This window comes from Poecilia reticulata, chromosome 23 (genome assembly GCF_904066995.2).
Source record: "Poecilia reticulata chromosome 23, P_reticulata-male-v2, whole genome shotgun sequence".
Classification (NCBI taxonomy): domain Eukaryota; kingdom Metazoa; phylum Chordata; class Actinopteri; order Cyprinodontiformes; family Poeciliidae; genus Poecilia; species Poecilia reticulata.
In genome coordinates this window covers 5,655,007-5,667,600 of record NC_088852.1, presented here as the reverse complement: position 1 = coordinate 5,667,600, position 12,594 = coordinate 5,655,007, and the positions used below count along the sequence as shown (strand labels likewise).

Sequence of the window (12,594 nt, the reverse complement as noted above, 5' to 3'; positions counted from 1 at the left end):
TCGCAGTTGAATATTTTAGATCACTAAGCAAATTTTACCAACCTCATGTGTAAACAATATCTGCTCCTTAAACCCAATAATTGTTTATACCGTTCTAGAGCAGAAACCATCATCAAGTGATGTGAAATGACTCCTTTATGTCACTGCAGGAAACTTTACCCACAATTCTTTGCTGAATTTTTAAAATTGAAAAACACTGGAGTTTTTTTTAAGCAATGAACAAACATCTCAATGGAAGTGAAGTCCAGACTTTGACTAGGTCATCATTCCTATACTTAAATTTCTTCTTTTGTTCTTAGCTCATGGTATGATGCTTTGCTTTTTTAGATCTCTTCAAACCAAGTTTAGTTTGTAAAGCATTTTTAATAAACTAATGAAATCATTTAAAACAGCTTTTTGTATTTATGTAGAGTTGGGTAGAAGTGTTGATCAGAGGACGCCACATTCTTTCAATCGAAGAAGCTAAATCTAAAGTTTTCATTCCACTTCACTGGTATATGTTCATTTTATCACAAAAAATCCTAATTAAGTGCATTGACTTGACGGTTTTAGCTTGTGAAAAACTAAATGAATGCTTTTGCATCTCGTTGTAAACTGCGGATCTTGAGTCTGACCTGGGTTCAGGATGGGGCAGGTGCAGCCCCGTGCCGTCCAGGACTCGGGGTAAAGCGTGACCTGACCTCTCTGTATCTTCAGCTTGGTGTTGTGGCTGAGGACCTTTTGAACTTTGGCCTCCACCTCGGCGTGAGAGCCTTTATCGTGGGCCGACAGCACTTTCACCTTTAGCACTGAAGGTCAAGAAGGAGAAAACAGATGCTGAAAGCAAAATACAAACTCCAGAGTCAGGACTGTTCTGCTTTCTCAAACAAATATTTCAATCTTAACTTTAGTAAAATAAGGGGATACATGGCTTTAAGTGAAAAATTTCAAGATATTACCACAACAGTTAGTAGAAACTAGTGTGAGTTTAAACACTAGATCATTTAATTTATGGGTTATGACCAAGCAATTGAAAAATAAATCACTGCACTTCAAGTTTAGAAGTTGGAAAGCAAACTCTGGCGTGATAAAAGGCAAAAGACAACTGTGAAGTAAACAGAAAACACAAGAAGCATAAAATAATGGCTGTGAAAACAAACAATTCAGTAAATTAAAACCCATATTTTTACCACATCAGAGGGTAAAATAAAAGTAGCTTCTATTTGCTGCAGCTGTTACAAAATGACAAAAGAATATTTTTTTGAAAGCATAAATTGAAAATGTGTAATTAGCTAACACCTCTTGTGGCAAAAAAAAAGAACTGAGATAATTTAGTTTTTAAGAGATTTAAAGGCGCTCTTCTTATAATTCACCTCTCAGAAAATGAACATTTGAGACAAAAATGTAACTTCAATAGCTAATTCTGGCTGCATTCAGATAGGAAATATTGTTTCTACTCCAAGTTCTTTAAATAGCTCCCACCAGAGCCCTTTAAATTAAAGTCACCATATTTTTTTTTTTACATTAAACCGGGTTTGTAAAGTTAAAATACTGAAATTTGCTGCATGTGCTAATCGCTTACATATAAAGATGCAAGTGGAAAGTTGAGAGAGCTGATCTGTTATCAAATTTAGTAAGACTGATTAACTTCTATGCTGATGATTCTGCGATGTTTAGCACAGTGTGCTTTGAGATTCATTTAAACTTTAAAACTTGTATTCTTGCATTTGTTTGTCTGCTTAGTCAGACTTAATTACTGGCACATCTATTAAAGAAGGTATTCCTGCTCTCTACTTTCACATACATAGATTATAGATTTTTTCCCAGTTACTTCCATTTATATCTCAAGCATTTTCTATCTTTTTTCAGGACAATAATCTCTGTATTCCTAACACATAATCAAACAATCCAGGTATTTGAATTGTTCTGCCTCACCCTAAACGTCCTTATGTGAATATTTAAGCTGTTTTTGTGTGATTTGGTAATTCCAGACACCGAAACAAATGTAGTTTTACCAGTAAACCTAATTAGGGCTGAAAAGATGAATCAATTATAGAAATAATCGTCAACTAATTTAGTAATTAACTGGAATATACAGACTCAAAAAAGGCCACTTGCAAAAAGAAAACAAATTCAGTGCAATAATTAAGTCAAAACTGTACAAAATGCATTTTGCATTTAAGATGAAACCACATTTGTCTGCATATATGTTTTACTCAAAACTCCTTAACTTGTGTAATTTAGCTTCAAATTCACCAAAAGAATGCTGTACTATTGAATTCTATGCAGTAAAATATTTGTTTTCTTGAACTGAATGAATTTGTTTGCATGTTACCTAATATTAAGGCTTTTAACCAATTAATCGTTAGCTGCAGCGCTAGCATTAATTTACATTAGTCTGGTTGTGTTTGGACCCTGATGACGGGTCAGAGGTGGATGCTTAAGTTCTTACCATATGCATAGTTCATGGTGCAGAAGAGTTTACTGTTGGTCAGCGTTTGCTCTTTGCACTCGCACTTCTCTGCAGGGAACAGACACAGGCACCGATTTGTAACATAATCAAATAACTTGCATGTGTGGCGTGTTGCTGTGAGGTCTTGGACAGCGCATGTCCTGCCAGTGAGGAATGTGGCTGTAAATGCTGCAGCTTACAGGGAGTCACTGATGAGAAAAGGAGCATTTTTCATTCTCTCATCTATCTGAAAGCTTTTACGGCGTAAATGTTCATGTCTGATTCACTGGGCTGTTGTGAAAGGATGAATCTCACCTGAGTAGTGGAGAGCAGAAAATAGTTCATGTGGGCTGAAGATCCTGACTGGTTCACTTGAGTTTCCATCCAGGCTGTATATTTCCAGATCGGAGCTGCAATGGAATATCACACATTTAAAACTGAATCTGTACGGCTGGAAAATATAGGTGGTAGCGCCCTGAAAATCTCCAAATGTAAAGTTCAAGTGAGAATGTTACTTCATGTCAGCTGGCGTTTGGTTAGATAAAACTTTAAGAAACTAGAATTTGGTCAACAAGTTTGAATTTATATCATAAAGTTTCTGCCAGAACCACACACACTGTTAAATGTCTATTGTTTACTTTCATTCTTTTACAGTAAAATTGTGATTAAGTCAGTAAAACTGTATTAAAATAACGATAAAATTGTAGTTACAGTAAAACTGTAACAAAATCTGAATATTTCACTACAACCATAGTAAAATTGTGATAGAATTACAATAAGACCAATAAAATCACAGTAAAATGTCCATAGTTACAGTAAAGCTGTAATAAAGTTAAATTACATGAAGGTTACTGTAAAAATTACAGCTGTTATCCCTGCTGCCAGTAATTCACTGTAGATTATACAGATATTTTACAGTGCAGCCATCAACATGCATCTGTTGTAATTCTGGTTGGATGTTTAACTGGGTTTTTTATTAGAACATTTTGTAGCATTTGTTTAAATTGTGTTTTCCTTCTTGGCTTGTTACCATTCACAGCATTTAAATTCAGCAATTCCTCATTGCAGAGTAACGTCTGCTCAGTCATGTTGGATTGTCTGAACATCAATTTAAAGCTTCATCACTGATTGGATTGTAGATCTGGGCTTTGACTAGACCACTCTAACACATGAATATGCTGATTTTCGTCTTTTATTACTTACCCGTACATGCAGTCCCCAGTAAACGGGTCACAGTCTCCTGCACAGTCACATGGGCGACAGCCGTACTCATGAAAGCCCCAGTATCCCACCATGCACCTGTCACACTGCGCTCCGCCGACGCCAGGTTTGCAAATGCAGTTTCCGTTGGAAGGGTCGCACAGAGAGCCGTCGGTGACGTGAAAAGGCATGGAGCCCATTGGGTGGCAGCTGCATGCTGAAAAATGAGAAAAGTTCGATACATTTTGATGCACAGACTACGACAAAAACTAAATCTAGAGCAAAAATGGATAAAATGGTAAAAAAATATGTTTATTTGCAACAACTTGGCGCTAAATACAAAGTCTGAAGGTCTTTTAACTGCATTATAATAATTTACGACCATCGGTTAGACGTTTTATCATTCAACAGTTGCACTATTGTTTGTCTGGTGTGGTAGGAGACAAAGCTCTCTATCGTTTTCTTATCCAACAAGCCTTTGTAGTTCATTTTTATGACATGATAACCAACACAAACTGCTCTCTTTGAACTGAAAAAAGCTTTCTGAGTGTCTGTCCAAAACCTAAATACCAGCCAACATTTGTCCAAGGACAAAAACTCTACACAAACATTACGACTCTCCCTCTCTTTCCCTCGCGTCGCCTAATTGCGCGCTGATGTGGTGTTCTTTAAACAAACTCCAAAAGCAATATTTTTATGTCAACATTGTGACGTCCACCCAGGTTTTTACTGGCAGTTTGAGAAAAACTTTTGTGTGCTGGGATTTTTTGGGAGCAGAGAGGATGCCAGGCCTGCTGGATAAACCTGTTCTTATCTGGAGCCTGGAGAAAGGGACATGAAGACGGTTTTCTGAGGAAGTTTCTCTCCGTAAAAGTTGATTGTAGTTGCCTTGGTAGGAACGGGCTTCTGCTGTAAACCTAGAAGGCTTTTGTTGCACTAAAATTGGAGAAGATTGGTGTTTGGTTGTTGTAACCGTGTTACTTTAAAGAGTGACTAAATTCCAGATAAGCTGTATAAATTGGTCCTTGGGGGTACTATCTTTATTTTACTGTGCAAGTTGGGATGTTTTCATGTAAACCTGCTCAATTCTGCAATGCTTGGTTAAAAAAAACAAGAAGTGTTAGTGCTTCCCTCTTTGGGTTGAAATGTGGCTACTGCAGTTGAATTTTCCTATTGGTCACAATACAGGGTTACACCTAATGTATTGTAAGCCTGGCGGACCACCAGGCTTAGCACTGCTTTATTTATTTAAGGTTCTGTAAAATGTTTGCATTTTTAAAACTTTATAGTTGATGTTCAGGTGTTATTCTTCCAATCTTTCAATAGCACATATTTACCAAGTGATATTTTCAAATTTCTCGTCAACTCAAACATTTTTTAACTCAAAAACACGACGGGCTGCTGGATGAATGACTGCTGAGTACCATAACCAGCGGGTTCAGCAAGTTCTCTGGGGGACACTTGCAATGGTAGAGCGTAGTTGATGTCTGTCAAACCTGGAAATTAGCAGTAATCTGGTTTTTGATGGATCATAGAGATCTGATTGTCCAGTCCACATATGTTTTGCAGATCTTGAGAAAACTTTACCAAAGTATTGGGGCGCTGCAGTCTTTTTATGCTGATCTGTGTAATTTCTGTGTAACCAAACCAAAATACGTCAAAATGGTCTAAAAGCAGAGGAGCTTGGTTTGGTCTTGGTTCCTCCAGGGATGCCCCTTGTTTCTGTGGTGTTCATGGAGAGAAGGTTATATATTTTGGGAATGTCAACGTCTCAAATTGACTATATTGTCCTTGTTGGTCTTCAAGCCATGTACACTAATTGTGAAGCAACCTGTATGAGAGTCAGCCACTCATATGGTTTTCCGAGTTGTGGATGACTTTATCTCAAGTTAAGAAATTCAAGGATCTTAGGCTGTTGGTAACAAGTAGCAGAACGATGGAGTTAGAGCTGGATTCAGGGGTTACTGGGTCATCTGTAGGTTACAGTCTGTTTTTAACTGACCTGTTGAGGTCTTTCACTTCCCCTCTGCTTCAAGGTTCAAGATATTCCCATCCATTTGACCTCTGACATCAGCAACACATATGGATGATTTCTCTTTTTTGACCAAACCTGTGAGGTTTACAGAAATGACTGAATCAGCAGTTTCTGAAACACCAGCAACAGCGCCACGCTCAGCTGATGCCATGTGATTGCTGGTAGCTAATGAACCACAGCATCAGTGCCTTCTCTTGAACGATGTCACATTTATCTTCAAAATCAAACCAGGCAGTCATTCAGATCAACCGTCCACCACTGCGAAGATAAGATAAACTTATCTTAAAACCGAGCTGACTACAGTATCCATAAAATCATAAAGATATCACCTCTGTATACCCAACAGGCACACAAGGTGATGTCTGTGTTGTGTTGTAGTGCACAGCCTGGTAATATTTAACAGATCATGCCTTGGTTGGAGGCAAAGCCCCAACACGTGCGCTTCCTTTGGATAACAGCGTGTGAATTAACGAAAACATGAAGATTGAGTGGATGTGCGTGCGTCTAGATAGACAATGGACACTTAATGAGCGTGACATGACTAGGCATAGACGGTAATCTCCAGCTGTAACCCTACCTTCAGTTAATCTGCTTGGGTGTGTGTTTCTGAGAGCGTTTCTTTCCAGGGCCTCTCAGAGGTTGGTATGATAAAAATGTTCACTAGAATAGAGGGAAATTCCTCTTTTTGTTAGTCTGATTGCACAATCAGTACCTTCATCTTAGGGGTGTTTGAGGCATGCAGACGCTGCTTTCCCCCCGATCAATCAGCCACACAGGTGAGATGATGCAGTCAATATAATCAGTAAGATTCAGTTCTGACATGGTTACAGCTGCTGTAAAGAAGGTGGAGAATCTGCTTCTGTGACCTTTATCAGAGATACCAGGAAGACACATGATGGGAAACACCTTTAAGTTCATGTGCAGTCCATTAGTTATCACTGCCACTGGCCAACAGAGATCAGTGTTATGTGGCAGACAGGAGAGAGACATTCGGTTTGTGAGGAGGATTTGAAACCTAAACCATTTTGTGAAGTTCATCCATTTTCTCCTTTGGTTAGTGGACCAAGGCCGTCGTCATCTTTTCCAGATATTTTGGACTCAGTCTTGTCAATGAGATTAATTTTTCTGATGTGCCAAATTAAAGATGGAGTAAAATTAAGTTTTGGCGACATTAGTTTCTGGATGTATCTTAATGGGAGCAAGATGGCGGGTCAGAAAGTGGAAGAAAAGCAAAAAGCAACGACAGAAAATATCAAATTATCTGTTGAAGTGTTGAAGTGGTGAAGATTTACTGTCTAATCCAGGTAGACTAATCCCAAAGTCTGTCAATTTATCCATCCATCCATCCATCCATCCATCCATCCATCCATCCATCCATCCATCCATCCATCATTCATCCATCCAACATTCCATCCATCGTTCATCCATCCAACATTCCATCCATCCATCCATCCATCCGCCTGACCATGGTAGATTTATTTTCACTCCTTTACTGTGAACTTTATTGCTACTATTCTTTAAACGTGGATCTACATCTGAAACTGAGTCTGGGTTCTGCTGTAGAGCTGCTGTGCGTCTGTAGCACAGACACAGATATCATCTCTACGACGTGCACACTGAGACTTTTCCAGCATCTCTCCTGCGCTCGATAACATCGTCCTCTCTGTTTAACGGTCTGCTGCTGTTGGATTGTTCTGAATTCAGTGAGATGTACGTTGACGAACCTAAACACATACAGCAGGAATGAGCTCACTCGGTCAAATCTGACAGATAATCAGAGGGTGAATGTAGCCACCGCGCTGTTTATGGATGACTATCTCATGTTTACTTAAGTCGTCCTCATCAGCGGAGGGCAGCACCACCCCCTGCGTCCCCGCAGGAGAAACGACCCTCACATTTTTACAGCCCCTGACAATGATTATCCCCAAGCTAACTGAGCTCTGAGTCACGTCTGAAAAATGGCAAAACAAGCCGACGTGGACAAGCGGGAGCCTTGTGTTGGAGCTTGAGTCAAGAACGAGGAATGCCGCCATCTGATGATTAACTACGATGTTAACAGTGGATAAAGCGTGGGCCGTCTCACTCGCTCATTCAGAGTCAGGTACCAGCCGGGACTGAGCGCAGTCCGACAGGTCCCGGCTTGTGATCGCAGCCTTCCTTCAGCGTTCCTTCTCAGAATGAGCGCTGTGCCAGCGGAGGTTAACATTTTGATTCACGCCAGCAACATTTTGTCAGACAGGGTGTAATTAATCACCGGTTCATGTTGTGTCATTTTGGCAAAACTATTTGCTCTAATATATTTACAGGCAGAGGCGGAGGACGCAAAAATTATACTCGAGCAGAACTGCCTTAACATGTAGAAATACTCAAGAGTAAAAAATATTTACTTGGTCTAAACAGTATTAACTAAAAGTTACATCATCAGACTGACCAAAATGTAAGCTTATGTGGAAATTTAGCTTTTTAAAGACCAGAGTTAAAATAATTTTACAGCTCTGGAAAACATTAAAATGTACCAGTTTCTCTGATTTTACTTCTTTTTATAGGTTTATGTTTGGGTAAAATGAACATTGTTCTTTTATTCTGTGAACTACTGACAACATGTCTCTGACATTCCAAGCAACAATTTAATATTTATTTGCAGAAAATGAGAAATGGTCAAATTACATCAATCAGTCCCTCTAGTTTGTTGAGAATTATCATGGAAATTCACACAAAATCAACAAATCCCTGCACTTTTTTACCCTAATGCATAATTGGGAGTTTGTTGAAGATTTTTCTCAAAAATTGTCAGAATCTTTCTCTCTTGTGCTAAACATCTGCCTCAGCCTTAATTAATATCAGATTACAGTCCGTGATCTACATAAAATGTCCCATTTACCATCATAAATAAGTGCAAATATTTCCAAATTATTACCACAAAAACTTTGATTTTTTATTGCAAAAAAATCACAAAAAGTATCACAAAATCCTGGAGGGACTGAAAAGATGTTTATTAATATTATTGCATTTTAAGAATATATTGATATTTTAACAGTTTGTGACCAGGTTTTATCAATATGTTCTGCAACAACCGGCCCTTTAAGAGCATTCAGGATTTGGCCCAAAACAAAAACAATCCCTGGTCTAAGGAATGGAAACTATCTTATGGTCTACAGAGACAAAAGTCAAGCTTTTTCAAAACAACTGGAACAAATTCGTCCTAGATAAAGATTTGTCGTGTTTATGAAGTGTTATGCCAGCGTTGCGTTAGTGACTCTTACGTTTGCATGAGTCTGGAGCCGCGTGAGGCCGCTGTGGGTCTCTGAAGAAGCCAGCTTTGCATTTCTCACACTGACGCCCCTCGGTGTTGTGCAGACAGGCGCAGACGCCGCCGCTTCGCTGGCCGGAGTCGCTCCACGCCGTCCAATCGAAACGGCAGCTCTGAGCGTGTCCGTTACACTTACACTCTGGTGGAGAAATAAAAGAATTCAACAATATTTACACTGGAGTTTGGCTTTGTTATGTAACAACTTCCTGGTCAAACATTAAGATTTTTCATGCTTCTACTAAGAGATTTTAGATTTTTATAATGTGTTGTAAAACACGATTTGAGTTTAAAGCCAGAATAAAGCAGATATTTTAAGTTGGAGCAACTTTTCTTTAAGACATTCAGCCTTCTTATTGTCTGCTGAAAGTGCTGCTCTCTCTCGTTGCAGGCATGTCTCAACATGTTGTAGAAACCCCCCCACAATTTTATCATTTAATTTTGGTCTAGTTTCTCGTGCAAATATTTTAGTTCATCTGAAAAAATATAAATTAACCCAAAAGTAACTTGTCAGCAAAATATAGGATGTTGTTTTAAGTCAATTATTCTTGTTGTAAGTGAAACAATCTGCCAGTGGAACTTGTACTTTTTCATCAAATGTTACCTGTAAGTTAGTTTTGTCTTATTTCAAGTGAACTAAGATATTTGCACTAGAAACCAGACCAAAACTACTTGGTAAGATTTGTGTTTTTGCAGAAGTTGCTTCTTCAGACTCTCTACTGACACTGAAAATATCTTTTAGTTTTCTTCAAGAGCGTTGCTATCAGTAGTGCTAAATTACTGTGCATTCAGTGATTGGATTTCAGATTTACAAACAGCTGGGCACATTTTAAATGCCAATCAACGGTCAATTATTTTGGTTTAAAATTTAATTCTTTGACATTTTGCAGACCAATAACAATCAAACATCACAGCAGTTTTTAATGAATTACACATGTTTGTCCAGCTTACTGCGACATTCGTGCGGCGCGCCCGTCAGTCCGTCGGCGGGCTGCCAGGGTCGGTCGTTGTAAAGAGGAGCGCAGCGCTCGCAGTGATCTCCTGCAGTGTTGTGTCTGCACACACATTTCCCATGAACCTGCCATAAAAAGTGAATATTAAATAATGACAAAGAAAACAGAATTTTCATGTAAGTTTCCCTTCTAATGTATACTTACAAATTTTATCACAACTGAAAAAATCCTACAACGTAAAGATGAGAAGGAGGCGATTTTAAAGCTACTAACATAGAAAAGTACAATATATTTAAATAGACGTGTAGTGGTGATTGAGATGCATAAGACAGAAAATTAGTTTTGGATTTTTGGGGCAGAAGATAATCAGCGAAAACAATTTAAAGCTCTTCTTAAAACAATTCAGTTTAAATCAGGTGCAGAAACGGAGGCTCTGCTGCTTCCTCAAGACGATATTGGTCAGTTTGTAAATCAAAATAACATCAAATCACATGTTGGTTTGCACAGCAAAGGTTATGTTTCCAAGAGAAATCGGAAAGAAAAAACACAACTTCAATGCATCGTCACTTGATCACGTATTAGGGACATTGCAGATGGAAAATACATTTTTGCCAAAGAAAAACTCAGAAATTAAAAAAGCACTCTTTATTCTTCTAACTACAAAGGCCCTAATACGCCGTCGTGTCATACCGTAAATGGATGTACTACCCTTATTTTCCAAATCGTGCCATTTTTTTCTTCATCACAATCATCACATTTTCTCTCCATTAACATTTCTCTCCTAAAATTAGCGACAGACTGGTGATTATTTTTGCTTCAATGCTGGAAATAAAAACAGGCCGCTGCTCTGAAAGGCCTGTGTGTGCGTTTATAAGTGTGTGTGTATGAGAAGAGTAAAAGTATGCGGTGCAGAGAGCACAATAACAATCTCCTTGTCATTCCTTTGAGCTGGAATGCCATGCATGCTGGATAATGATGGGGGGAGAGGGGTCGAAGCATCTGAGGAAGCTCTTTATTTGTTTGCGTTACACTGTGCAACTGTAATGTAGGACACACAATTATACAATGATTAGGTAGGCACTAATCAACGCGCACACAAGCCTGCCAAAGCTGCAAAACGCAGATCGAGTGTTGCGTCTGTTTCCCACGGCAACTGATGTGCGATACGCTGATCTGAGAGCAGCCTTAAACACACGCTATGGGAGCGGGTCGTAAACAACACGCCCTCTGCATGAACCAGCACCACACGCTCGCCTTTACACACATTTCACTCACACTGACAGGGGGGAGCGGTCGCACAAATGAGAGGGCCAGACGAGCAAGAGGCCGGAGACCTGATGACACGTTTCACAAAAATGGAGAAGTGATGAATTGGTGGAGAGGGAAGCCAGAAAGGAGAGGAAGACGTGAAGGAGAAAAGGGCAGACAGCTGGTATTTAAGTCCATTTCACATTTCCCATCCTGTGATAAGGGATAGTTAATGCATGTACACACTGAAAGCTGCACACGCCCAGTGGTGTAAAGTCAACAGTACTTTGCAAACGTGGAACTTTTCCTCATTTTCTTCCTTTAAGTTCAACATCTAAAGGGGGTCTGTTCTGCAAAATTAATATTTTTGCTTGTTTTTATGCTTTCTTTTGGGCTTCTACTGCTTCTACAGACGGCTCAGGTGCTTAAAACATGAAATAATGTTTTTTGGTGTCTGGAAAACAAGCCATTTCAAAAACCTCTGGAATATAATGTCACAAACCAGCAGGCCCAACCCGTCACCTAGCAACGCCAGAGGAGATCCGCCGTTACCTAGCAACCCAAGCTGAGCTCCAGCATGCTTTGTCAGCTGGTTTCACCACTATATGTGCTGTACAATGGCTGCTGGAAAAGGCAAGTGTTTTGTTGTTGACTTAACATCCAGAAATCACTTGCTGTATTCTTGTTGGTTGTGCAGGAGGTTTCACTTCTGCTTTTCAAAGATGTACGGTTGTATAATTGCGCATCTGTTTGCAGCCATTTTCACATGCGAGTATAAATGTTGAGTTTGGTGGGTGTAGCAAAGAAGGCAAAGCAGTACGTTTGAAGTTAAGTTTTTACAAAACAAACGCGGACAAAACCACAGATAATGATCAAATGAGTCATATTTCACATGAAAAGCTTCAACTAAAAAGTGTGAATATTACAAAGCTGGAACATTTAGAAACTGACATGAAAAGAAAGGCGCATGGATTCAGAAGCAGCTACTCTCAATTAGTGGACTAATTGCTGGTAATGCAACAGTAGCAGACCGTGGATGTGACAGAGTGTGTGTTGGCTTTGTGGCCAGCCATCAGACAGTGTAATCACCCTGAACCGCAAAACCCCTGTGGAGGGACAACAAACAAACGAGCCCTTTTCGTCTTCATGTCTGAGCAGTAATGACTGCCGGGGAAACTTTCTCTGCTGATTACTGCACAGCAGCTCACACTTGGGGAAGACAAAACACTGCATTCCTAAGAATACTTTAGGTGGACAAAAACAGGCGCAGATGTGAGTAAAGTCAACATCAAAAGGCCGAATTCAAAGACTTCAAATTTATATTGAAAAAATTAAAAATGAATAAACACGCGACCCTATTTTGTCCTTCCTGAGGTTAGCTTTAATCTCTACTCTCATCTCATGTCTGGTGCTGCTCTGC

At 39.4% G+C, this 12,594-nt stretch overlaps 1 protein-coding gene and 1 long non-coding RNA gene across 2 annotated transcripts in view; one reads left to right on the top strand and one right to left on the bottom strand.

The window, feature by feature from the left end:
- LOC103459150 (uncharacterized) overlaps window positions 1-12,594 on the top strand; it is a 48,343-nt gene that overhangs the window by 19,141 nt on the left and 16,608 nt on the right. The gene's annotated exons all lie outside the window — the stretch shown is intronic.
- The window catches only part of ntn4 (netrin 4), a 30,092-nt gene that overhangs the window by 1,016 nt on the left and 16,482 nt on the right, over window positions 1-12,594 (bottom strand). Inside the window, exons 4-9 of the mRNA XM_008400477.3 lie at window positions 9,925-10,051; window positions 8,930-9,115; window positions 3,635-3,848; window positions 2,747-2,841; window positions 2,432-2,500; window positions 615-788 (exon numbers count right to left, since the gene is read on the bottom strand). Of these exons, the coding sequence (XP_008398699.2) occupies window positions 615-788; window positions 2,432-2,500; window positions 2,747-2,841; window positions 3,635-3,848; window positions 8,930-9,115; window positions 9,925-10,051 (865 nt within the window). The remainder of the gene's footprint in view (window positions 1-614; window positions 789-2,431; window positions 2,501-2,746; window positions 2,842-3,634; window positions 3,849-8,929; window positions 9,116-9,924; window positions 10,052-12,594) is intronic.